Here is a 27,957-nt window from a genome sequence, read left to right as displayed (position 1 = left end):
AACACTTGAAACACTTGAGCAGTGCAAATGGTACTGATACAACACCAGCATGGCAGGCCAGAGCACCACATGGCACTCAGACCACACTTCCACTCCTCGCCAAATGAGCTGGGCTAGGCTGGTAGACTCTGCTCCATGTCACTACGCAGACAAAGTAATTACTTCATGTTAAACAAACAACATGAAGGTAAGGATTTCTTGTGATAAGAAGACTGTCTCCATATCCTAACTTATCACAAAGTCACCATTAATGCTACAAGCAAACTGTTGTAATTTATTGTATTTGATTCTTAATGGATGGAAATAAAAATAATTCACAGATTGATTTGAAAGCTGAAGAAAGAATCAAAACTGAAATTCAAGAATGAGCGCACAGGCTATTTTAGCATAAAACAATAAAAAAAAATTTGTGTTTATTTTTTTCTTTTACTACAGTATCTATTTTCTCTCCTTTGAGTGACTACAAGCACCTGCCTTTCTTACAAGCAAAGTAAAAATTCTGATTGGATGCCTGGGCCATCTAGGAAGCTGGAGAGTCAGGACTGACATGCTAATGGCTGTCTGTCCACCCCTCCATGTTTATGCCTTTAATGACAACCCATTCCCCCAAGTGCAGCACAGCACTCACCTGGCCAACCTGCCCATGCTCTGCTCCCATCCCTCCACGTGAGTGCAGGCCTGAAGCCTCAGAGGCCTGCTCCCTGTGGGACACCAGCTTCGCCCTCACTGCCCCCAGCACCTCGCCCTTGCAAGCCAGGCCTAGCACTCTTCCACCCCTTCATCAGTCCTCCAAAAAGCCCCCTGGTGATGCTAAGGCACGATAGTCAGCCACGGAACCCTCACCCCATGCTCCTTTCCTCCTCTCTGGACCCTTCCCTCTCCCGCTCCTCCTGCCCCTTCCCTCTCTTCCTGCCCCCCTTCATCTCTCCCCTACATCTGCTCCCTCTCCCTCTCCTCCTGCCCCCTCTCTCTCTCCCCTGCATCTGCTCCCTCTCCCTCTCCTCCTGCCCCCTCCCTCTCTTCCTGCCCCCCCCAGCCCGTTGTCTCTCTCCTACAGCTGCTCCCTCTCCCTCTCCTCCTGTCCCCTCCCTCTCCCCTGCATCTGCTCCCCTTCCCTCTCCTCCTGCCCCCTCCCTCTCTCCCCTGCACCTGCTCCCCCTCCCTCTCCTCCTGCCCTCTCCCTCTCTTCCTGCTCCCCTTGTCTCTCCCCTACATCTGCTCCCTCTCCCTCTCCTCCTGCCCCCTCCCTCTCCCCTGAACCTGCTCCCCCTCCCTCTCCTCCTGTCCCCTCCCTCTCCTCCTGTCCCCTCCCTCTCCCCTGTACTTGTTCCTCCTCCCTCTCCCCTGCATCTGCTCCCCTTCCCTCTCCTCCTGCCCCCCCTCTCTCCCCTGCACTTGCTCCCCCTCCCTCTCCTCCTGCCCCCCCTCTTCCTGCCCCCCTTGTCTCTCCCCTACATCTGTTCCCTCTCCCTCCCTCCTGCCCCCTCCCTCTCTCCTCTGCACCTGCCCCCTCCCTCTCTCTCCTCCTGCCCCCCTCCCTCTCTCCTCTGCACCTGCTCCCTCCCTCCCTCTCCTCCTGCCCCCTCTCCTCCCGTGCTCCTGGCTCCTTCTCCCTCCCCCCTGTGAGCATGCTTCCCTCCCAGTGAGCCCACTGAGAGCTTCCAGATGTGATCCCTGAGCCCTTCTCCTGGAGTCTCCTGCTGCTGTCCTACAGGCAGGGCGCCTTCAGCCCTCCTCATGGTGATGGACATAGCTGTCTGGGGCCAGCCAGCTCTGGGAGGTGCAGCCTCTAGCACCGAGTCCCCACAGCAGCCTGCACACAGCCAGAGCTCAGCCAGCTATGCGCATGCTTCGTCCGCAGGCGAGCCCACGCGGACCCTCACACCAGCTCTCACCTGGAACTAAGCTTCTGAAAACCTCTGTTCCTCCCAACTAATCCACAAGGCTGTTGTGAGGACATGAGGAAAATGTCCCGTAACATCTGAGAAGCTCAAGAGCCATCAGCACCTCTGAGCCTCCCAGCCCTGCTGGACCCTTATCCGCTCCACCTTTAGCCCAGAGTCGATGAACTCACCTCACTGTCCTGTGTGATCTGCACCTGCTCCCCTTGAGGCACCTGGGCGATGTGGAGGTGGCCCTGTGGGATCCGCAAAGAGAAGACACCAAGAAGCATCAGAAGAAACACACACCAAAGGAAACATGAAGCGTGTTCCGCCAAGTCTGACCTTGACTCAGGGAAGGCTCGGTGCCGGCCAGCGCCTTGCAGTGTGCACAAGCCTGGGCCCACGGGACACTCCCGAAACCCACCTTCGGGACACAGCGTCACAGACACCACAGTCACTCCAGGAGGAGCAATGCACCCCGGGAAAAGTGTGCTAAGTGTTTTAAAGCCACTAGACAGGTAAATTTTAAGAATGTGAGCAACATTAAAAAAGAAGGGAGACAAACTTCGAACCACAGCTTCCTTTACGATGGTTTCAGCTTGAGGGACAGAAAGCTGGTGGAAGTGCCAGGAAGGGTTCTGGCTTTCTTGCAGGAAGTGAGGCAGGCAGTGGAGGGCAGGGCTCAGGGCAGCCCCGCAGGTGCAACTTTAAGTCAGAGCTGGCTTTTCTTTCCTTGAGCACTGCAGATTGAACCCCTGGGAACTGTACCACTGAGCTGCATCCCCAGCACTTTTTATTTTTTGAGACAGGGCCTCACTAAGTTGCCCAGGCTGGCCTGGAACTTGCCATCCTCCTGCCTCAGCCTCGAGAGTCACTGGGATCACAGGTGCAGCACCACACCCATCACTCCCACCAAGTCTCTAAGAAGTCTCCCGGCCCTTTTTGCTACTACTAATGTCTGCCACAAGAGCCCATGGGTGTGTGTGTTTGTGTGGAGGGCCCTTGCCCCAGCCCTTTGGGACGACCACAAGCAGGACCCCAGCAGCCCCAGCAAGCCGCTGAGGCAAGTCTCATGCTGGGAAGTGACCACTGGAAGCCCCTGCATGTGAGCCCCTTCTGTCCCATAACCCCAGGTGTGGATTACCCACAAAAGGTTAAACTGAGCCACATATGTGCTACTTGCAGTAACAATGAAACACTGTTCACAGCATTGAAAACTTGGGACATGATGAGTTACACAATCTAAAGAAATGCTATGCAGGAATAAAGGCCGTCGTTCCCATTGAAGGAAGGACCTTTTCTTCCCTCGGGAGAAGGGCGCCTGAGTCTCGGAACTGAGAACTATTCCCTCCTGGGAGGACAGACAGTAGCAGGGACCCTCAAGTGGCCAGGACCTCAAGCAGGTTGTGCACAGGTAGATGATGCCCACATTCTTTCAGGACAGAAGAGGAGCCACGAGGGACCACTAGTCATCCTGTAAGGTGCTTTTCCGTGACAAGGCCATCGATAACTGCCATCACCCACGAGCTCCAAGAGCTCATATTACAATCACTTCAGCCCGTGCTGCAGGTGTCCCCCCCCCCCACAGTCCCCGCCCCAGTCTTCCCAGTCGCGTTGGCGAGAAGATACATACTACTTGCACCTGCCCGTCCTCTCCAATCTGGTGGATCTGCACCTGCTGTGCGTTGGCCAGGGCGTAGTGCAGGGCCTGCGGCTGCGGCTGCTGGAGCTCACTGGAGGGTGGTGGGGTACCCAGCATGGTCTCTGTGGGAGCACAGGAGTGGGAGCACAGGGCGTCACACAGACAGCCTCAGCGTAGGTCCCTTCTGCCCCTCAGTTCACATAAGACACACCTCACCCCTTGATGTGGATCAGCAGGTCCCCAGTTTCCTGCAGGGTCACTAATAGTAAGTTTGGGATAACTGAAATTTCTGACACAAGACCAGAGAGTGTAAAAAATCAGGGCCACTGTCATAACAAACCCCTGCTACTCGCGTAAGCCTGGTCACGTGAACAAAGAGCACCAGATGTAACTGCAGGGATGAAAAGACAAGACCCAATGGTGTGAAGCCCTGTTTGGGCCATCAGTCCGTCGTGTCTGCCCCTGGAGTGCAACGGTGGCTAGGGAAGAGGTGCCACTGCACAGTGTGGTTACCAAGGGAGGGACAGCATGCCACACTCTGCAAAGGGAGGGAGGAGAGGGCTCCAAGAGTCTTCACCACAGGGGAGTGGCACACGTCTGCAGACACGAGCAGGCCTGGCTCACAGCACGATTCACGCTCACATCCAGCAGGACTTGGTGTCCCGTCACTACCTCCCACCGCTACATTTTTATCTGCTAAACTATTTAATTTTTAAAAAGTAATAAACAGGGGAAAGCCTCATCCACTCAGACACACTTCAAAAAGAAAATTTTACTTTCTATGTTTACCCAAAGTAAGATATATTTGCTTTGATGTATGTTCATTTTAATGGTAATGGTCCCTCCATCCAAATTTTCCAACACACTTAGAACATTAAGGGCTAAAGAAATTTTTAATGCATATATATTTTTCTTGTAGAGAGTTATGATTGATCAATTAAAAAACATTTAAACATAAAAATATATTACAGTGGGAGAAAATTTTGTGAAAAAAAGTTAAATGTTAATATGAATAGAAGAAAAATGAAAAACACAATAACAACTCTGTGGGGGTGGGAGTGTACACACGGCACACTGCTTGGCACACTGCTCGGTGAATGTGAGCCTGGTCCCAGCTGGACGTGTGCTCTGCTCCACCACTGAGCCACCAAGCACTCTGAAGCAGCTCCTAATAGGCATCAGACTGCCAAGGCATGTAGAGTCTACTGAATACATTTCTTAAAGTAACATAACAATAATAAGATGATAATATTTGCAAAATGATAAAAATTATATTTTTTAAATTACTTCAAACAATATCAAAAAATTTTAAATGGCCATTTTTTAACAAGTTGTGGCTCAGTGGTAGAGTGCTTGCTTAGCATGTGTGAGGCACTAGGTTCGATCCTCAGCACCACATAAAAATAAATACATAAAATAAAGGTATTATATCCATCTACAACTAGAAATTTAAGAAAAAAAATTTTTTTTTAAATATGCAAGGAAGCCGGCCTATAATTCCAGCCGCTCGGGAAGCTGAGGCAGGAGGATCATAAGTTCCAGGCCAGTCTCAACAACTTGGTGAGATCTTATTTCAAAATTTAAAATAAAAAGGGCTGGAGATTGTCTCAGTGTTAAAGCACCCATGGGTTCAATTCCCAGTACCAAATACAAAAAGCAAGAAAAAACATTTCAAACTTCATTATGAGAGGTACAAGAGCTAAATATTTAGAGAACACTACAGCAGCTAATAAGAGCTTTATGACTGAGCAGACTCCCAAAGTATTTCTGCTCCAATTGGAAAAAAATAATAATAATAATAATCAATGGAGTTTGATGGTTTCCAATGGTTAAAAATATGCCTAAGAAGAATGGTTCTACTCATACGTAGAAAAAAATCCTAGAAGATAGGATTAGTTAGTATGATACAAATGATTTCCAAACGGAAGATTCAAATCATTGAAATTACCATTTGATCAAGGGCTCACCACAACTGTATAATGTGAAGACTTAGTTAAATCCATAGTTTAAAGCAGAGTAATTTTAACATCTAGAGCAAAAATCTACACTGGCCACTTGTTTGTGATCAGGAGCTACAGCAGTGACCAGAGGTGAACATGCTCACACCAGCGCAGGTCAGAACTGCACTGAGGAGGTAGCAGGCTGCCATCCAGTGGGACCGGGAGCCACAGACAGGGCCCGGCCAGGGCCTCCCCACCTCTCCTGGCCTGGCTCCTCCCAGCAACCAGAGCAGTCACTGAAGGAAGCAAAGGCAGCCGTGCACAGAGTGCAGGCAGTGGGCTTCAAGAGAGGGTACTCTTCAACTCTAAACACTGGCCACTACTGTACAGATAGATGCCCAGCCACGGTTGCCAACTTGCCAATGAGACTGTTTTTTTTTTTTTTTTAAACAAAAAAACAAAAAAACATTTATTTTTCAGTTGTAGTTGGACACAATACCTTTACTTTATTTATTTATTTTTATGTGGTGCTGACGATGGAACCCAGGGCCTTACATGTGCAAGGCTAGCACTCTGTCACTGAGCCACAACCCCAGCCCTTACGCAGTGTGTTTTAAACAGTAAAATTAAGCCACATTAAACTCAAGCACGTGTAAACATCTGGGTGGTGTTGCCAGATAGCATGGTACAGTGCTTTCATAAATCAGTTTTTAGAAATTCTCTCGAAACTAGTGTTCTATGACTTGTATTCAATCTGGCAGTAACAGATAATCTTTAAACAGATTATCCTTGGCACAGGATCCCACCTACAGTATTTATTTGTTTCGAAGTTCCTTTTCTGTTGGTTGAGAATTCAAAGGTGAACGAGACAACCCGACTGAATTACAACCTCACTGAATAACTCAGTAAAATGTAATTAAGCCAGAATTGTGGCTTGATTACATTTTAGTGAGTTATTTCTGTCACCAAAATAGCTTTGTTAGACCAAGAGTAGACACAAAACGAACAACAGCAGATTCTAGAAGCCCCTTAAAGTAATAATTAAGTCCACTGAAGTTTACAAAGCAGGTGCTGTCTGTCCTCAACTCACCCGGCACTGTGAGGGAGCACTGTGAGGGAGGGAGGAGCCTGAGCCTGGGCCTGGGGCAGCAGCAGTGGCCCAATGATCAGAAGCCACACTGCTCCCCTGAAAAGGGAGCACTTCAAGCCACAGGGACACCCCTATGCTGACCACCCTCAGCTGGGGTCTGGATGACTGGCCTTGCCCTCTAGAGTTCACTCCTACTCCAAACACTGGGCACAGAAGGCTAATGGGGCAGTGCTGCTTTCACTAGGATGGAAGCTGGAGACAGCTGACCAAAGAGAAGGGCGAGGAAGGCCCTGCCCCTGGTACAAGGCCTCGCCTCTCTGAAAAAGCCATATTCAAAAGCCACCTCAGTCAGCCCGCTGCCAGGGTCTCCCAGACATGGCACGTCTGGGACCTGCCCAGGGCTCAGATACTGAAGACCCACCGCACTGCGGCCAGCTGTGCCCCTCAGAGACCAGCACACTTAGTGTGAAGAGACCCACGGCATCTTAGAGAAACACTGACATCTTGATAAACTATCATTAAACTGAGTCAGACATTCCATTGAAAGGAACACTGAGGACTGGAAGACAGACACTGATAAGTTAAAACAAAAACAAAAACAAAAAACGGTAAGACAAGAAGAATCACAGCACCTGAGCTTGAGAGAAAGGCATCTCAATTTCCACCTGCAAAGTCGGCAGTGGACCTGAAGGTCAACGTGCCCAAGACCCTACCCATTCCAATGCACAGCCTGGCTCAAGGGTGAGCATGGCTGGTGGTGTGGCTGTCACTTGGGAGCTGGTGAGAAACAGAATTTCAGGTCACCGCCGTGGTATCTGAATCAGAATCTGAATGCAAGGTTTTTCCAAAGTGGTCCACCTGCAAGTGGAGCTTGCAGAAGGCCGGTCCCACACCTAGTCCACCTGAGCACCAAGTCCCAAAGCCATCCACTCGACGGCTGGAAAGGTCTACAGAACACATTAGGAAAACATTCATGAAGAATAGGAATGGGGTGCTGGCCGTGAGGCCCCATGATGAACAAACCCAGCTGGGCTGCGTCTGCCTCCCACACCTGCTGGTGCTGTGCCCATCTCAGCATCCCACCCAAGGCAGCCAGTTCATCCAGGGCCACTTCTCCAGGCACAATCACACCCTGAGGTCTCAATTTCAAACCCTCCAGCTTCCAAAGACAATGGCCTCACATCCCAGCACTACCACAAAGCCTGCTCTGAACAGTCCTTTCAAAGGCTCCAAAACATTCTGTGACAGGGGCAGGCTAGCCCAGAGGCAGCAGTACCTTAATGTGCAAGGTGCCCCTGCCACAGCAGGACTCAGGGAGCTGAGGCGCCTGAGCACAGAACAAGGAGTCCAGCCTTGGGCGAGGAGGCCCTGCTGCCTGTCCCTGTGGTGACACCGTCTCTCGTCCTCGGACACACCCCAGGATCTTCAGTGCCCTAGTAATGCAGGGCACCACATCCAGTAGTTTTCAGATCTGTGAGGAGACTGTCCCCGACTGGGAATTTAACTTGGGTCCAGCCCTACCAAATGACATGAGTGAAATCAAGAATGGCACTGTGCCCTGGAAACCCCTGCCCGCGTGGTCCACATCCAGAGTCCACATGGCGCTGTGTATCTTCTATTTCTTTACTTCCACTACATTCCTGCTCCCCCTTAAAGAGCTTTAACAGACGTGTTCGTGCCGGGTCTGCTCCTTTAGACTGGTCTCCCTGACCCTGGTTTTGCTGCTCTCAGTCTCCTTCCCTCTGGTTCTTTTGATTGGATTTGGGGCCTTGTGCCTTTTTCCATGTCAGGTGTCTGGACTGTGGCAACTTTTCTCTGGGGACAGTTCAGCCTGAGCAGGCAAGGCCTTCTGGTGCCCCTGCTAGAAGCTGGACTTGTCACAGAGGGTTCTGCGTTCTGTCTTGTGGGAACCGGACGCCTCTCAGCCCAGGTGAACTTAGGAACCTCCCCCTGGGCAAGTGCCTCTAGGACTCACACAGGCAACAGGGAGCCTGCCCTCTCCCCACAGCTCTCACTGCCTCAGCCCCTCACAGCCCCAGCCCGGCTGTGGGCTACACTTGACAATCCTCACTGCTTCACACTCCAGAGGGGTTCGGAGTGGGGGCAGGTCCCACTTCCTTCTTTCAGGGAGCACAGGCCTGGCCACCTGTTGCCCAACGTCCACAAAGCAGCTTCTCAGATCCTGTCCAGGTGTCTATAGGAGACTTCACTCTGGCCCTGCTACTGCATGGTCACTAAAAGCAGAGATCTCCACCCCTTGAATTAAACAGCATTGTAAAAACTATAAAATTAATACAGTGTTCACTGGAAATAATGTGGAAACCAGAGTCAAACACAAAGACATAAATGAAATAAAAACCGTAACCCCGCTAGCTAGAGACAGCCACTACCAAGATAAGCACACACAGATTCCAACGCCTTCTCCACGCCTCCACACTTGAACAAAGTGGGAACACAGGTGACCACAGCTTCCACACCTGCCGCCCATTGACAGGATCTCGTCCCTGCCTGGAGCCATGACTCCCGCTGCTGTGTCCATGCAACAGGCACCCTCTCTGTCCTGTGCAGAACGTCACCAGCACAGTTCTCCAGGTCCCGCAGAGCTCCCGTGACAGGACTCCTAGCCAGGGCAGCAAGGCCTGATTCCTCCTTCACAGCTTCTTCCTGCAGCCACTCACAAGAGCACTGCCCAGGTATGGCTTGTGTGTCCTACACAGCAGCCACATCCATCTCAAGGACCTGGGCAATAGCCAAGGCTGAGGTCTGATGACCCCCCCAAAACAGCCAGGAGGAGGCTGCTTCCCCAAGGATGTGCACACAGCTCCAGGCGATGTGCTCTGCAGCTCCCAGAAGAGCGTCTCCAATCAAGGAAGCACTCGGGAGGGCCACCCCGTCCAGCCCTCAGGTTCCTAGAGCTCCTGCAAGGAAGCTGCTGTGGGGAGTCTAGGAAAATTATTTAATTCAAATACTTTATAAGTGTTTTGAGATGTCTCAGGGAAAAGGCAACAGAAAGGCAAAGTCGCACAGCATGGCTGCAGAGCGCTCTTCCAGGGAAAGCCCCTCTCCAGGAACGCCTGCGGGGAGGCGAGACTGCGCGACTATTTGGAGAAGTCTGGGTCCGTAAACTCGAAATCAGAAAAAAAGAGAAAAACAATTTGGTCCTCCCCCAACAACGATAGTGTTGCTTGTGTTGTTAAGTCAGCCGGACGCTCAGGAGCTCCACGGCAGCAGGAGAGGAGGGTCTGAGCAAACCCTCCCTCTGCTCCGGAGCCCACAGGGACTCAGAGCCGACGGCCAGGGTGTTCCTTGGTGAGATAAGCAGGACAGGGCTACTGCGCTCTCTCAGCCTCACCACGCTCACTCATGGACCCAGAGGGAAGGGTCCCGGGGCCACTGCAGACTCAGCTAGGGGGAGGCCTCCCCCTGCACTGAGCCCCAAGGCTCCACTTGCACCGCCTGCCACAGGGCCTACCTGAGGCACTGTACGAGGACGAGGACGGAGTCCTGCGCGAGAAGCTCTTGACCGCCAGGCTCTGGCCTCGCTGTTTTCGCCGCCATGCTGTCCGGCATTTGGAGTCAATGCTCTGTTTGATTCGATACCAGTCAGACTCCGTGATTCCAAATTTATAGAAAAGGTGACCTGGAAGAACACATCCCAAAGAGAGCAGTGAGGTGCAGCTTTCCTCCATGGCCTGCTGTCTGGGAGCGACCTGAACACTGGAGTGGCCAGCTGCCAGAGCTCAGCTGCCAAAGGCTGACCCAACCCTCCAGAAAACTGAGCCAGAAAGCACGTGTCACCAGAGAAGAGTCGGGGGATAAGTGGCCTTCCAAGAGCAGGTGCAGGCTCACCTAGTTATACCTCCTTCCAATCCACTTAACTTATAAAGGATCTGGCCCAACTGCATGCTGGGTGAAAGAGGTGTCAGGCTCGCTGCAGTCCCATCCCCGTCTGCCCCCAAATCATGAACAGTATCTCATGTCCCAAATGCCAAGAGAATCAAATCAGGATCCCAACAATGCAGTCAGATCTGGTTTTCCAAAACTGCACTTGTTACTCCTCTGCCCTCTCGGCTACCCCAGCCCTATGGAGCCCGACCCCCAACAGTCCCACCTGCCCTCAGCCCCTGCTGCACCACCCTCACACACACTGGAGATGAAATTTGTCTCCTTGTGCATGCCAGCAAACCAGACTGTCCTGGCACACAGCACATGCCCAGCTATCCCATCGACACAGGGAGATCACAGCAGTCTAAGGCTCTCTTCCGGCACCCTTCCGGCATCCTTCCAGCGCCCTCAGCTCTGACACTCGCTAATGGACCCCCACACCTTTTCACCTTTCTCCTTGAACACAACACCTCTAGGACAGGACTGTGTTGTGCAGTGCTTCTGCCCTGGCACCCCTGCACACCTGGAAGAAGGGCACTACCTACACTCCAACGTGAAGCAGGGATGGGGCAGGAGGGCGTGCACCTTCCTGAAGAGCATCTTGGCAGAGCAAAGTGCCCACGGGCACCCATGTGGCCGGTCACTCTTCCACAGACAGCTCTCAGAGCATCACTGATGGGCATCCAGAGGAGCTCCCAGCCAGCTATGAGGAGACTAAGGGTCTAGAAGGCCCTTCCTGTACCCAGTGGCAACGTGGGGATCATGAGGCCTCTGTCCTTCAGCAGGTTCCTCTCTGCTGGCCATCCACTCCAAGGGAACAGATGAAACTGAGAACTGTCATGGTCAGACGCTCACACTGAAATACTGTTTTCAGAACCAAGAGCCCTGGGTTTGAACCATCCACTGAGAGTTAACTACTGCCCTGTCCCCACACACCTGCTCCTGTGGGGAGCAAAACACCAGAACTAATCAAAACAAAGGAAGTGTTTGGTTTTTAAAGTACTGTATTAAGTATCAGAAGGTTTGCTGTTGTTGTGGTGGTGGTGGTGGTGGTGGTGGTGGTGGTGGTGGTGATTGTGGTGGTGGTTTTGTTGTTGTTGTGGTGGTGGTGGTGGTAGTTGTTGTTGTGGTGGTGGTTGTGGTTGTTGTGGTGGTGATTGTGGTGGTGGTGGTGGTGGTTGTGGTTGTGGTGGTGGTGATGTTGGTGATTGTGGTGGTGGTGGTGGTTGTGGTTGTTGTGGTGGTGGTGGTGGTTTTGAGAAGAGCTCTTGGCTTTTTATATGACCAAACTCTGTGACTAGATAAAAAGAAACCGGATGAAAATGGGGCAGGACCCCAGCATCAGGAAGAGCAACCAAAAGCATGGGAGCAACACTCATCATCTTACAGAAAAGAGTATTTGTAAATTAAGCAGCAAATTTTGGGTCTTTGACTTTCAGGTCACCTCTAAAGAAATCACAGAATCATCACTCAATAAATACCTACTGAGTGATCACAGTGTGCTGCATATGGCTTTACTGCAGGACAAAGCCTCACCAAGTCAGGACACCAAGCAGACAGTGACCACTGCAGTGACAAGGACCCACTGCAGACCACAGCCACCAAAGAACCCACCACTAACCAACTACCTTATTGTCTGATTCATGTTTGACAACCTCAAGGAAAAAGAGTATTCACCTTCATGTCCAAGTCAAACACCAGGCAGGAGTGTGCAATGGCCTTACAATCCTGCCTTCCAGTGCCACCTCGGGGAGGCCTCCACTGTGGCCCTCAGCACAGCCCAGGCCCCAGCAAGATGCTCAGGGAGGACAGGCCACCAAGCTGCTGCTCTGCTCAGGCTGCCCCACCGCTGCCTCAGTGCACTGGGGAGACAGCAGGCAGAAGAAACAAAGAACAGAAGTTGCTGGCACCGGCCCTCGGGCACCTGCTACCCACAGAGCCGCACTCAGCTCCCTGGAAAGCAAGGTGGTGCACCCTTGCCACTGGCCGGAGCCACACCTGTCCACTGGGCTCAGGGGCGGCCCCAGCCAGCTCTCACCCTGCCCTTGCAAGCTGCCAGGCAGTCTACCCTGGGGCAGAAAACACTCCCCACCATGTAACTGCCTCCCCACCCTCCAGAACTCCTACTGTGGACCTGTGTTCAAATCACAAAACCAGATTTCCAGCTCTCCCTGGCCAGCCTGGCTCATAGTGGACCTGAGAGGAGCTGTGGGGGGACAGGGCAGAGGTAACACACAAGCAGAGCTCAGTCTCCTGTCCTCGGTGGGTGGCACACTCAATTTATCAGGCATGAAGGAATGATAAACATGATCCCTGTTAACAGAATCTCAAGTTCAGGAGAATGCAAAGCAGGAAACGGAGTGTCAGCAACTTATTTCTTGAAATCACAGCCCTAACTAGATAGCAGCTGGCTCAGAAAAGCAACAGGAATCCACACAGCTCTGAATGGGGAACTGAGCGATGTGTCCTCATGGTGACACTCCAGGCAGGCGCAGGCCCAGGCCCTCAATTTCCAGAGCCTCCCTCACAAAGCCCAGCCAGTGGGTGTCCCACTACCACGATCGCACACATGGGTAAGAAAAAGATAAGGCTCCTCAGCTCGCTGAGCCCTGGTGCTGCTCTCTGGTGCCTGAAGGCACAGCGTCCAGGTCCCTGCCAATGAGGGGTCTTCTGCTGGTCTCCATCAGTCACAGGGACCTGACCTATGCCAGCTCTAGGTCAAACTGGGGTACTCATTGTGCCCTGCCATGCTGAGCAGGGATGGACCAATGGGAGCACCTGTGCACAGCCATGTCCTGACCCCAAGGCACACATGGGCAGCCTCCCCTGTCACCATAGCAGTGGAGAAGAGACAGCACCCAACCAGCAAGTTCAGAAGAACCCACATCCTGTGCGATAGGTCGAGCAGCATCCCCTCGAGTTCTCGTCCTTCCCAGGAGCTCTGAGTGTGACCTCACTGGGAACCAGGGTCTGTGCAGATGTGATTCATTAAGTGAAAATGAGGTCACACCAGTCAGTGTAACTGGTGTCCTTATAAGGAGAGGAGAAAAAGACAGCGGAAAACACTGGAAACAGGCCCTGGGGCAAAGCGGCAGGGCTGGGGCCAGGCTGCCACGAGGCGGGAGTACCAGGAAGCGTCAGCCACCAACAGAAGCCAGGAGAGAGAAAGCCCCAGCAGAGGAGGTACAGCCTGCCAAGAATGGACCTTGGACACGCGGCCTCCAGACCCATCAGAGAACCAACCCCTGGGTCTCCAGCCCCAAGTCTGCAGTGCTCTTTGCAGCAGTCCCAGGACCCCAACACACCCTGCAGGGTGCCCCAGGTGGGGTAGACAGATGGCTCCCCAAGGTAAGCGTGCCTGTGTCTTCTGCCAGGAGACTGCCTGCTGAAAGGGGGGACTGTAGCCGTCTGCAGGTCACCTGGGAGTGTGGGACTTTGTGCCAACCAAGCAAACTCCCACCAAGCACCAGGAGATCTCAGGGGTCCCTCATCCATACCAGCCTTCCTCACAGATGTCCCCAAGGGTGGGGGTGTCAGGCTGTTTGTGTTTCAATTCATTTCTGGCAACTTGCAGGTTAGGACTTGCTCTTCTGCATAGTTCAAGCAGAGGCTTATATCACCGATAGGAAAAGCTGTAAGAACCGCTCCTGCGCTCTCAATTCAAACAACAAGACACACTCTTTAAAAGAATGTTCCACGTTTTCCAAAGTTACGAGAATGTGCTACTTTTGATGGAGCACAAACTATTTCGTTATCTGCCTGAATTCTGGGAGGCCCACTGATCCTTGGGAGCCCTCAAAAAGCCAACATCCCAGAAAGCAAGTCCCCCTTTCAAATAAACATGTCCCCTCATTTCACAAAGACAGTACTTAGAGATGTGACCTACCATGTGTTTCACAATGCAGATTTTGGGGGGGGGGAGATATTTTTTTTCTTTTTGGGGGGTGGTGGGGAGCGGGTACCAGAGTTTGAACTCAGGAGCACTCAAACCACTGAGCCACATCGCCAGCCCTATTTTGTATTTTATTTAGAGACAGAGTCTGAGTTACTTAAGGCCTCGCTAAATTGCCGAGTCTGGCTTTGAACTTGTGATCCTCCTGCCTCAGCCTCCCAAGCCCCTGGGAGGCGCATAAGCATGCACCACTGAGCCCAATAGGGGAAAATATTTCTGTCCACAAACAGGAAGGAGAAAAAAGTCTTCCCTAACTGGGATGGTTGTGGCTGTAGCCTTGAAGCTGTGGATGTCACGGCAGACTCTGAAGGAGCAATAGAGGGAGGCAGGGGTGACAATGCTGGTCTGCTCTTCATCAGTAGCTGAGCTGAGGCCTCAGGAGGTGGGCCTATGTCCATGTATTTGTTTTGTGTTGTGTTGTGAGGAGCAATCAGCAATAAGTACCAAAGCAAGCACAGGGAGAAAAGGCAAATGAGCACTTGAAATGTTTCAGGGTCCACCTGAACACACAGTGGTGCCTAACTTGCAAAGGCCTCGCTGACACAGGTGGGCCAGATGGACTCCCACTCATCCTGAGGGCTGCACCCAGCAGAGGGACCTGAGCACGCACTGCCCCTTCCCAGTGGCTTCACAGGCGTAGAGGGCCACATGTACTGACAGAGCCCACAGCAGCTCTGCCAAGTTTCTCCCCGTCACCTGAGGAAGCTGAGGCACAGAGGCCAGCAAGGGGCCAGCAGTCATGGGATGGGTCCTAATCAACAGCCTGTGCCCCTTCCCTACAAGAGACTGACTCCAGCAGGAGCTGCTAAGGGAACGGAAGCGCAGTGAGCGCCAGTCTGGGGACTGCAGGGCAGAGCCTGTGCACACACTCCATGGCCTCAAGGCTCCTTGCTTCCCCTGGACCCAGACCTCTGGAGCTTCACCTGGTGTCTAAGCTCAGGACACACAGGCTGGGCACTCTGAAGGCCAACCCAGGAGCACATGACACAGACCACTGAGCCCAGCGTCCTCTCCAGCACTGCACACGTGGGCCCCCAATCCAGTTCACCGGATGCCTCCACGGCTCTCTCCACCCCCCAGCCAGGCAGGAACTGGGACAGGCTCACTTACACCGGATCCCATAGATGGTGAGCGGGTCCAGCTGCTTCTTCCCATGTTTGCCCTGGCCGGAGAGGTTGGACACGGCCTGTACCTCACGGTGGAAAAGGTAGTCCAGCAGCGTGAGCGCCATCTTCTCGGCCGTTCGGCAGTTGGTGCTGATGTGCAGCATGTCAGAGGGGATGATGGCGCAGCGCACCCTCATCTCAGGATTGTTCTCATCGCCCAGCCAGGTGCCGTTGGGGTAATCCTCTGAAAAAGAGACAGGGTCCTCCGTGAGCCAGCTTCAGGGCATGCTCCAAATAAGTGCTCACATTCCAGATGGCCCCAGTGCTTGGCTCAAACAGGCTCAGGAAAGTTGACCCACAGCCAATCCCCCAACCTCCCTGTGGCTGCAAGAGGGTGGGCTCCAGTCTGACAAAGACAGCAAGGGTCATACCATGCCCACAAAGTTGACCTAGGTTGCTTGCTCCATTTCAAAAAGATGAATGTGGCAGCCCACATGGGGAAGACACTCTGACCTGCACTCCAGGCTTCCTCAGGAGCTAGACCACCTTGTGACCTCTGTGATGGCAGGGCACTGAGGGCTGACAACTCGTTGGAAAGCTACCCAGCTGGGTCCTGCCCAAAGCTTGTGCAAACGACCAGGTGTGGCACACTGTAGGCCAGCAGCTGGAGCCGCTGCAGTGCCCTTGGGAGCAGTCCAGGACTCACACAGGCCCAGGTCATCCCGACTCGGGCAGAGAGAGTATCAAATAAGCTCTGGGCTCAGACACCAGAATTTCTTTCCACCCCAGCAGTGCAATGAGCTTCGGGAAGCAGGCCTCACATCTTTCCTCTGCTTTAAGCCTCGCCACACACCCAGGCAGGAACGGGCAGAGGCAGCTGCTTGGCAAGGGCACCCACTTTTCCTGTGCATCCTCTTGACTGTGGGTGTGATGGCCACAGAGTGCACTTGTCCCAGATGAGAGCTCAGTGCACCCATCTCCACTGTGACCTGCCTCTACAAGAGGCGATGTGACAGGCCAGCACCATTGTCATCTGCACTACAGGAGCCCCCAGGAACACGCCATCTCCGCAGGACACCTGAGTCCTGTCCCAGCATTCCAGACAGCCACCCCTCCTTTCCCGTGGCCTCCCTCTGGGCCTCCCTCTGTGGACGGTCCAGCAGCGAGTGTGGCCCCTGCTCAGAGCACAGGTTCCCCAGCCTCTTCTCCAGGCCAAAGCTCCTTCCTCCCCACAAGCGTTTTCCTCAACCATGTGGTCACACTTCTTAACTCGCGATCTCACAGGGAGGAGTGCAGAGTGACAGCTTGGAAGACATGCATCGGGCAGGTCTGCAGTAGCAACATCCCCAGAGCCCAGGGCTCGCACACTCTGGCCACCTCTGACCCCAACTCCAGTGCGAGCCTCGGGCCTGCTGCTCTTCTCAGACAGCCTCGCCCAGCTCCCTGAACCAGAGGACTGCCACGGAACCTCAGGGACAGGCAGGGAGCCCTGTCCACGGAAAACATGGTCCCTGGGGTGGGGATGAAGCCAGGCTAGAAGCACTGCTCAGGGCACCTCAGGCTGGGCTCCCTGGATGTAGCTAAGGATGGAAAACAGCTCTGATTTTCAGAACTGAGTAAGAGACGAAGAAGAAGCACCATTTCTCAGAGACACTGATGGTTCAGAAGTGGAGAGGCTGTGCCACGGGTACCAGCTCAGACACAGGCACTGTGGTGAAAACCAGCCATCCACTATTAGATTCAAGTGGACACGTGACTCAGAGGCACAGGGAGTCCCCGGCAGGGGTCGTCAAGGTATCACGGGGGAATGCTAAAGACTCCAACTTCAAGGGTACTTACTAACTGATCTGCAACTATGTCTTAGACAACCTTGTGCCTGCCACGGGGTGCAGTGCTCACCATCTAAGGCCTGGCTCAGTCACAGGTCTTAATTCTAAGGCACCGAGCTCAGCAGTCCAGTTGCAAAGCCAGGAGAGTCAGGGCTGGCTGCCCCAAGGATGGAGAAGGAAAGAGAGCTGGGACTTAACCGAAGTTTCAAACAGGAGGTGTTACCACTGACACCAGAATCTCTGCACTTAATATTTGGAGATTGGGAGCACAGGGACCCACCGTGAACATGCAGGGAGGGGCGGCAGCACCCTGTGCTGTCAGAAGCCGAGGCATTGGCTATACCTGCAAACACCACTGGGACCCAACCAGGCCAGCTGCCGCTCAGTCCTTCCAAAGACAATGTGGCTCCCACCATCCTGCCCCAGCACCCCAGCTGTACTGACCATCCCTCCACCCACAGCTCAGAGGAGCCAAGAGCAAGGGAGCAGGTTCTCACTTCTCAGACACACTGGTGGGCTCTGTCCTATGACTCTGCCTCCCCAGGACCCCTCTGGCCCTCAGCCGATGACTGCAGTTTTCCTAAGCTACTTGTGAGTCTCCCTGTGGTCAGCACTGTGTCATACTGGAGGTCAGTAGTCACACACCACACTGTCCAGCAAAGCACAGTGAACAAACAAAAAAGGGCACTACTTTGTGTCCCGCTGAGGGCCTCAGGGCTGCTCAAAGACTTGGACTGAAGTCACTCCGCAGCACAACAGCTTCAGGCAGGAGAGCTCTTCCAGGCTGGTCTCAGCAACTTGCAGGCAAGTTTTCAGAGCAGATTCATTGTCATGAGCCAGTACTGGATTATAGTTTTCATCCACACCAAAAACTAACTTTCCTCTGGCCTTTGTAAAGGCCTGCCCAAACTGTTCACAAATCTTAAAAGCAATATACTGCCTGAGATGGGAGAAATGCTCTGACAACAAATGATAATCAGGAAACCAAAGTCAGTACCCACTGCCTTCTAGCCTGAGCAACTATGCACCAGCCCAGCAATGGCTAACCTTCACAGCAAAGAGTGTGCTTCTTCCCCCAGGATAGGGGAGTTAGGTTCATAAGATTTCCACGTGATCCACGAAATGTTACTGTTAAGCTACTTACAATTATCTGCTCCATGAAAAGTACCATGATTTGGGGTAGCCAGGACCCTCGGGCCAAGGACCCACTGACAATGAAGCCACGTTTGTACAGCACACCCATGCTGGACACCTGCAGCCAGAGCCCTACCACGTCACAATAGATGCTCATGACAGACCTTCATCCTTCTTTGATGACCACGCGAACCAGTGGTCATCAAAGAAGTATCCGGGATGGGAATGGGGGCCAGAAAGACTGTAAGGGAAGGACGTGCTCTGAACTGAGTGAAGATCCCAGGCCTGGAAGACACCACAAGAACCATCCTATTGGGACTTGATGATTATCTGACACAGAATTTGAGAATTTTAGAAATCCATTCCATTGACACTCCACAAACTACAAATTACAGAGACATCAATTTAGAAATGGATATATTCTACCATTTTCTCTCAAAATGCCTTCTTTTCTTTACTTACCCCTCCACCATGGGCTACTTTTTTTCTTTTCTTTTCTTTCTTTTTTTTTTGAGAGGGTAATTGTAAACCAACCAACGATTCTATCATAAACATATTACTAGTAATGTGCAAACATCACTATTTAGTCACTGATTAAAAAGACTTGGTCATGCAGTCACTCCAGAGGGAGGGTCCAAGGCCCTGCCATGGGCCCAGTTCTCTGTGGCTGGACACCTCTGATACCCTGGTTGCTCACAATGACACAAACAGCTAATGAGGTCAAAGTCTGAAGCATGATGTGCATCCTGCCACACCTGCCTCCTACCTTCCTTGGAGGCCATTGGTGAACTCCTACCTACTAAGCAAAACGTGCTGCATGCTCATGACTAGGCCAAGTGTCCCAGGCTGCATGTCCTGCCACCCCTGGCACAGCAGAAACAGAGGCAACATGCTGGGCTTGAGACCACTCACATCCCAGGCCAGTCTGTCTGGAGTAACTCTGTTCCCTTAGGTCACCAGACTGACCATGTCACTCTTCTCAGAGGCCGATTCATGATCCCATGAAAATGTGCTCATGTATAACAATTTATGCTAAAATACATGTAAGATAAATGTTCAAAGAATGTTTTTGGCAAAATTTCCTCCTTTGCATATGTATGGCTGACATTTTGTAAACATAGCAAATTGTTATTAATCTGACTTGGCAGTGCACAGCGCCAACAACATCCTGCAGGACATGTCTGCCAGCTCTCCTGACTGATGGCCTCTGAAAAAGAAGATTCCCAGCCTCTGCCTGGCTGCCCTTGCTCAGCACATCACAGTGCCAGAGGCCGCCATGCTGGCTCCAGAGCACTCAGAACCCGACGGAGACAAGAAGTCACCAAAGTACAGTCAGCACCCAACTTTGATATGCAGGATGAGTCAAGTTTTCCAGGAATTATTAAATGCCTCCACTGCAGGAATTAAAATGCTTTATTAGAAACCTAACTGAATTCCTTAATTTTGTGCATTTTAGCGAATTTGCTTCTCTAACTCCATCTGCCCACACTTCCAGTGCTCAATGACAGGAGTGCACCAGGACCCAAACCACCAGTGGAAGATAAACTCAAGAACTGAGTTTAGTGGTCAGTGCTTTGAACAATTAAGAGTTACCTTTTTTCTCATTCAAATGAAGTTTACATCATCAACAAAAGTTTAAAAAGTAGGATAAAACTTGAGCTGTCACCTTTGCAGTATAATAAACTGACTCCAAGCCTGATGTAAAATGGCATTTGGAATTCTTAAATAAACACTGCTTTGAGGGGTTGGGGCTGTAGCTCAGTGGTAGAGCACTTGCCTAGCATCTGTGAGGCACTGGGTTCGATCCTCAGCACCACATAAAAATAAATAAAATAAAGGTATTGTGTCCATCTACAACTAAAAATTAAAAAAAGAAAACTGCTTTGAAATTCATGATTCTGTAGACTTCAGACACTTAAATATTTACACAAGACGACAAAAACAATCTGTACACTTGTAGCTCTTGGCTCTTACCAGGGACCACAGAAACACTCCAAAGACAAGCCTACTACCCAAGAGCACCCCGCATGTGTACTGCTTCTCCAACAGGCACCTGCTGCCCTGATGCTCCCTGCCCAGCAGCTGCTCCAGCCAGGGCAGCACCCGTACTGGGCAGCTAATCTGTGTCCCAGCACGCACAAGTCCTACCGAAGGTCAGGGACGCCACTGCCCTCAACAGTGAGTTGATGAAAGAGACCTTCAGGACTGGCTGCTCTTCCAGGATTTACAGACACAGCAATCACTTAAAGAGGACCCTCCGTCTCCAAACAGCCTTCACCAAACCACTGAACCAACATGGCGGCTCAGCTAGCCGAGTTCCCAACAGGACATGCTGCAGACGTGTCCTTCCGGACATGACATGCTGCAGACATGACATGCTGCGGGCGTGTCCATCCCCCAGAGATCAGCAACAGACCCATCCGTGTCCTCTTGTGATGGCTGAGAAGGTGGAACTATCTGAACTCTGACCTTTCTTCAAAACAAAGTAAAATCTTAAACTGGAAAAATGTCTTTAGTCTGATCCTAACACCCTGTGCTACAGCTCAAGATCCCTGTGGCAGAAACAGTCAGCTTTCCACGTGGTCTTAACACTGTGCTCAAAGCCTCTGCTAAGAAGCATGTCTTAAAAATAAAAAATCAAATAAAGACATATGTCTTACATGGAGTGGCATCTCGTATTTAAAGAACCTGAACTCAGACGTAAAGAAACCCGCGCTTTCCCTAGGAGGCGAACAGCACCTGTCCAGACACCAGCGCTCCCCACCTTCCTCACAGCGCCAGGCAGCGCTTCCCCAGCAGACACGGGTGACGCTGACCAACCACACTCAGACAAAAATTTGTAAGGGGGAATTTTTGTTTTCAAGACTCCCAGGGATGTTTTGCTCTTTAGCTGGAGTGGTTTACACTAACTGAACCCAAGGCCTACGTGGCTAACCAGACCAACTGCGCAAAATCCACGTGGAGGAGGAGAGCAACCCATCTCCCCTGCGGTCCTGCAGTGAGCCTCACAGGGTTCCACGAGGAGGGAATCGGCTGCACCCTCTTCTCCTCACACTTGGTGTAAAGGAGCCAGTTGCCCTCACCTGGCGGTTCACCCATATGTAAATACGTAAAGCATAATTTACAGCAGCCACAAAGTGGAAGTAACTCAAATGCCCATCAACTGACAAAGGACAATGCTATTCAGCTACGAATGCTACAATACTATGCAGCTACTGCTGCAGGCCACCACCTGGACAGGGAGTCCATTTAGTGAAATGTACACAGCAGGCAAGCCCCTTGAGACAGAGGTGGGCTGGAAGGGCGAGGGTGGAGGGGGAGTCACTGCTACAGGGGGAGGGTTTCTTTCAGAGATAAAAACATTCTAGCTGGGACCGGTGGCACATGCCTATAATCCCAGCAACTAGGAGGCTGAGGCAGGAGGATGGAGTTCAAAGCCAGCCTCAGCAAAAGCAAGGCGCTAAGCAATTCAGTGAGACCGTCTCTAAATAAAATACAAAATAGGGCTGAGGGGTGGCTCAGTGGTCGAGTGCCCCTGAGTTCAATCCCTGGCACCCACCCCACAAAAAACAGTTCTAGAATTAGATAAAGGTGATGGTTGTATCCTTACGAATACACTAGCCACCATGAAATCAGCCACCTCTGTCCCTGTCACACGTACCCAAGGTAAGACAACTGAGGAGGAAAGATTTATTCTGGCTCAGGGTTTCAAAGGGTTTAGTCCACGGTCACCTGGCCCCTTGGCTTTGGTCCTGAGGTAGCACAGCATGTCATGGAGGGAGCACAGGCAGAGGAGGCCGGCTCACCTCAGGGTGGCCCTCCAGGAAGCAAAGAGAGCCCAGTCCTTTCATGGGCATACCCCATGACCTAACATCCTCCCACTAGGCCCCGCCTCTTAAAGGCTCCACACCTCCCAATAACACTGCAGACCCCAACCAAGACTTCCACAGGTGCCCGTGGGGGGCATTCCAGAGCAAGTGTCACAACCACTGAAATGGATGCTTTAACACAGTCGACTTTATGGTATACAAGCTTTTTTTAAAAGGTCACCTCTTTTTTCCTCACTGTTCTGCCATCTAACTCCTAGCAATTTAGTAGAAGTAAAAGCAATTTCTGAAAAAACATTTAATCGAGTGTTTCAGCCACGGTAACCAGTTTCTCTAACAGAAAACTCTTTGTTAAGCTGACAAACCTACATCCTGTTTATAGGAAAAAACCAATAACTGAGATGGGGAAGCAGGAAAACCTCCCTGGTAAATGAAACCCAGCCTCAGAGCTCTGCAGACACAGCGGAGTCGGTCTGGTTCTTGCCGTTCTCCCTGTGTTGTCGCTCTGTGTTGTTCTGCTGCAGTGCTGGGGTCAAATCTAGGGCTTTGTGCATGTTGTTCATGCTGTGGTAACAATGTCACTTATGGTGGCTACAAAGTTAGTCACAAGAGCACATGAGGACTCCAGGTGACATGAAGCCTTTCAAAGGCACATGGGGCTGTTTCCACAGGCCAAGAGACAGGCAAGAGGGTACCTCGGACCCCTCAGGAGAGAAGGACCATCCCCACCTTGGGGCTCCCAGAAGCCCTGGGCAGGAGTCCAGGGAACACAGACAGACCCAGCTACCAGCCTTCCCACCCGTCCGTGCAGACCCCCGTCAGGAGCGGCAGCGTGTGCCATAACTAGAACAAACAGCATCTCTCAGCCCAGCACCTCGGGGTCCACGTCCAGCTGCGGTGCAGAGAGTGCGAGCCTGCGGCTGCCAAGGAACGAGGACAGGACAGGACTGCCACCAGCAGGGAGCATCAGAAAGTTGCTAAATGCATGACCTGGAAGTGACATCTGTATCAACGTGGAAAGAGCCTACTCTAGAAAACAGTGAAAGGTGAGCTGCAAAGTCATCAGGTGTACACGCGGACACAGAAGGACCCCACACCAGGGACAGAGCCCAGGGGCACCTGACCATGCAGCACATCCCAGGCCGTGTACTGTTATTTGAGCAGGCTCCCACCGAGCTGTTTAGGGCCTCGCGGACTTCTGAAATGTCATCCCCCTGCCTTGGCCTCCGCGGCCTCCTGGAGTGTGCACCACCACCCAGTTCCAAGCTATTGCACTTCACCTTTATTTCTACATCATTCCACTTTTCTTAAAGACAGTAAGTGTGTACTTCTTTCCTAAAATGATGAAAACAAGGCTGTCACAATCACTGTGCTGGCCAAGCAGAAAAGCAGCCCTAGGGACACACCTTCCGAGTTCAAGGTGATGAGGGTGACGTTGCTCCCGATGCTCTGGCTCCCCGGCTGGCCGCAGCTGGACACAGAGTCGCTGGCCTCCGAGCCGCTCTCCCCGTCCTCATAGTGGCTGTCGTCCTGTCCCGGCACCTTCACCACGATGGTGTTCTGCCGCCGCCCGGGAACAGCGCTGGCGGGAAGCAAGCACAGCAGCCTGTGGTGAGAGTGACTTGGGCAACACGCCGAGGTCAGCCCTGACTCACTGGACAGTCCTCTTCCCGGTGACCACAGCATCTGACTGAGCATGGACCAATGGACCAATGTCTCCCCACACAGCTTTTCTACGAAGACTAATAGCAATTTAATGGAGAAACAGTCTGGGGCTGAAAGAAATGGTACGAAATAAAATGAAGGTTTAAAGAAAATATTTACACCACAAGAGAGGTGGATCGAGACTCACTGTGACTTGGGCCTGGAACGCGGCTTTCTGGGTGGAGAGGCTATGCTATGAAATGCTGGCTTGAGTAAGAGTCATTTTTAGGGCTGTGTTGGAGGAAAGACAAAATGAAGAGGAAGGGAGCCCAGAGCTCCAGATAGCCCATCCCTCCGCTCAGACATCCGAGAGGTGACTCAGCCTCCAAAACCGCAATCACACTCCCAGTTATTCCCACGGACAAACCATGGTGTGGGTTTCTAAGGCCAGTTTCGAATCCCAGGAGTTCCCTGAGAGCTACTCTCATCACAAGGGCTGGTGGCATGCAGCAATGAAGTCCTGCCAACACAGCAGGGCCAGCTGCAGAGAGCACTCTAAGGACTACTGATGACCTGCCTTCTAAATGGTCATCATCCCTGACCGTGGCCTGCTCAGCACCCAGAGGAAAAGGAAGCACTAGTTCCCTGTTACAAAGTCAAAAAAGGCGTTTAAGGTCCTAGCTGTCCTCGGAGGGGGGAGCTGCCCATCACGCTTCCTAAAGTGGCTCCTCCACTCAGACCGACCGGCTGGACTCGGCCCAGCAGCCTGGCTGGCCTTGGGGCACCCCACCGCCCACCCAGAGACTGCAGCTGCTTCCTACAGGGCTGGACCAAGACAACGAGGAACCGGGACAAACCTAGAGGAGCAACAATCTGCAGAAGAGACTGAGAAAAAGCAAAACAGAACGTTGTGAAGACACAGATGGAAACGAAAAGCAACAATGACCCTCACAGGGATGTGCACAGCTCAGAGCATTGGGCAGAGGGCACCTGTGGTGGCTCCAGCCACCCCTGGGTGGGCACCAGTGCTCTCTGTCCACTCCCACTCCACCATACTTCCACTCAATGTGTCTCAAAAGAAAAGGGTGCAAGAAAAAGCCAGAAACTCAACATGCCCATCTCATTCAGCCAACTCAAGAGAGGTGTCTGGTTGCCTGACATGCTGCTTATAGGGACAGACAGAATGACCAACTGACCACTGTGAAAACACACTGCCATCCCCCTCCATCACGCATCAGCTCCAACATAGACGTCCCTTGGCCCCTCACTGTGTGGCTGTGAATCAGGGTGTGGTCTCTTGGCCTACCCCCACTCCCACACTGAGCGCTGTACTGGCCCTCCTGACTGCACAGAACCAAGTTGTGCCTGCCAGGATCACCCGTGAACAGAGAAGGACCACATATTTCAACCGTTCCCTGGCTGGGGACATTGACTTATTCTCATCACAGAGGCAGGGAAAGGTGGGGTGGTGCGTGGCTACTGACTTGCTAATGATATTTTCCAGGGAATCCGGTGCCCTGTTGCTCAAGGGGTCTTCCATCTTGGCTACAATGGCGTTCTGCCGATCATTGTTGAGTATTACTGTAGTCTGGGGGACGACGCTACGGAACAAAAGAATCACAAGAAAAAGAAGACCTTAAAACAACAACATTCATTGTCAGCACATCAGAGTCATTCAATACAGTCAGCTCCCAGTGCCTGCTCGAGGGAAGAGGGAGGGAAGGAGGTGGTCCCAGGCAGGCATCAATTAATTTGCACTAGCTAAGAATAAACTCAAAGGGAGCTTCTTAACTGAGAGTTTACCTTCCTAACTCACAGGTACATTCTGCGGGACAGCTGGGCAGAGGGCACTTAAATAGTCTGTGCACAACAGGCGGAGGCACCGCGAGTTGGCACCGCGAGTTGTCCAGCATGAGTGTCACACTGTGAAAGCCAGCCTGCCTTTCCCGACCCGTTCCAGCTGATGTCCATGTAGACCAGTGTCACTGCACACACCAGCACTAGGGAGCCAGGGGCAGCCGTCGCATCAGATGGCCAAAAGACACACAGTGTGTGCTAGCTGCGGGCTCTCCTGGAAAGCACACAGGCCACAGCCACGGGGCCTTGGGCTGTGCTCTGAAGAAAAAAGATTCTAGGAAAGGTCAATGGCCACAACCCAGAAGCCACCAGAGCCAGCAACACCCTGGAGGAAGCACTACAGGCGTGCAACTGACTCCTGAGGCACAATCTCATTTGTATTTTCAATCATTGATTTTTCAACCCTTAGCACTTTATGGTCACAAGAAATTTTCTAAAGTATGCCTGCTGTGATCTGTTGGGAAGCAAAAAGAACTAGCACTAAAAATACAAAGTCATACTACCAGTGAATAAAACATCCTTTCCTGGGAAAAAAGACTGTTCCTCTGTGATTGGCACACATGAAATCAGCCTGGCGTCACAGCCATATGACTGAACCACCCGCCTCAGGCACAAAAACAGCACCTCAGTAGGCCCCCAGTCTGTCACAGGACCACAGCTGGTTTTCCAAGACGGAACATCATTAAAAGGTATTATTATCTTTCGATCATTCTACTTGTTCTTTGGTAACACCTAAAGTAACCCACCAAACCATGATGAATTATCCACCGGTCAGGTATCAAAAGGAACCGGGTAGGGCTGGGGTTGTGGCTCAGTGGCACAGCCCTTGCCTAGCACATATGAAGCACTGGGTTCAGTCCTCAGCACCATAGATACATAGATAGACAGAAAGATAAACAAATAAAGGTCCATCAACAACTATATATATATGTATGTATGTATATATATATATATATATATATATATTTTTTTTTTTTTTTTAAAGGAACCAGGTAATTTTTCCTTCCTTTTTTGCAGTGCTGGGAATGGAACTCAGGGCCAGGTGTGTGCTAGGCAAGTGCTCTGCCGCTGAGCTGCCTCACCCTCCAGGAGACTCTGACTATCTGATCACTGCAGCCAGGTTCAGCCTCCAACAATCTCATATGTGCCAATCAAGGGACTAAAATGACTTCTATGGGTTTGATATTTATGCAAGCCTATCAACTTTGAATTGTATCAAAGAATATTTAGTACAAAGAATATTCCATTTTTCAAAAGCTAAGCTATGGAACTTCCATATCACATGGAAGAGCAGTTGCCTGGCACACACAGGGCCCTCGATTCCATGCCTAGAATCACACAAAAAAGTAGTAGTTATCTAAGGGATGATATGAGAAAAGTATCACAATAATATTAAGTGCCAAAAATGCACAAATAAACGTAGATGTGCACATATGTGCGCTGGAAGCCTTTCCCAGAAACCGGGGTGGAAATGATGAACTTTCCTGGAGGGTCTGACATTCTGAACATGCCCATGCTTTCTCTCCAAGCCACAGGCTGGCCACAAGCCGTGTTTCCTCTTTTTCACTCACTACTTCTGGGATGCCTGGGATGGAAAGGGATTTTGCAAACAGGATTAAAGTCCTCACTGGTCCACCCCAGTCCACCAAAGGAGAGATTATCCCGGGTGGTCCCTTCAGAGGTCTGTGTGCCCCCCAGCCTGCCTCCAAACAGCTCCTGCCTGCAGGCCCAGACTGCTATGCCTTCCCCACCCATCCACAGACTCCACACCTGCTCAGCAGCCCACAACTGTGTGGGCAGTTGCTTGAAATAAATCCCTTGTGGCTTCAGAGTTCTCTTTCTCTCTCTCTCTCTCTCACACACACACACACACACACACGTACACATGCATGCCCCCAACTGGTTTTGCCTCTCTGGTTGAGCCCTGACACATGTTTTAAATAATTACAGATTCACAGAAAGTTACAGAAAAACAGCACATTGAGTCCTGTGAACCATTCCCCAGCATCCCCCAGTGGTGACACGTGTGTCATCTGTGCCACGGTAACAACCATAGGAAACAACCCTGGGGTGAGACCAGAGCCCCTGCCTGGACTTCACCATTTTCTGCACCTGTGTGTGTCGGGGTGTGCCTGTGGCTCTGGGCAGCTTGACCCCAGGCACACATC

The 27,957-nt window shown here is 51.8% G+C and overlaps 1 protein-coding gene across 8 annotated transcripts in view; it reads right to left on the bottom strand.

The window, feature by feature from the left end:
- Banp (BTG3 associated nuclear protein) overlaps positions 1–27,957 on the bottom strand; it is an 82,646-nt gene that overhangs the window by 16,641 nt on the left and 38,048 nt on the right. For 2 of the 8 annotated variants that reach the window (XM_027932952.3, XM_071604950.1), the window contains exons 5-10: positions 25,417–25,533; positions 23,695–23,870; positions 15,503–15,742; positions 10,028–10,195; positions 3,517–3,647; positions 2,075–2,146 (exon numbers count right to left, since the gene is read on the bottom strand). In XM_027932952.3, the coding sequence (XP_027788753.1) occupies positions 2,075–2,146; positions 3,517–3,647; positions 10,028–10,195; positions 15,503–15,742; positions 23,695–23,870; positions 25,417–25,533 (904 nt within the window). The remainder of the gene's footprint in view (positions 1–2,074; positions 2,147–3,516; positions 3,648–10,027; positions 10,196–15,502; positions 15,743–23,694; positions 23,871–25,416; positions 25,534–27,957) is intronic. The other 6 variants (XM_071604949.1, XM_027932960.3, XM_071604951.1 and 3 more) reach the window with 3 other exon arrangements.

This window comes from Marmota flaviventris, chromosome 18 (assembly GCF_047511675.1).
Source record: "Marmota flaviventris isolate mMarFla1 chromosome 18, mMarFla1.hap1, whole genome shotgun sequence".
Taxonomy (NCBI): domain Eukaryota; kingdom Metazoa; phylum Chordata; class Mammalia; order Rodentia; family Sciuridae; genus Marmota; species Marmota flaviventris.
The sequence above is the reverse complement of the archived record's forward strand: the minus strand, read 5'-3'. Positions and strand labels throughout refer to the sequence as shown.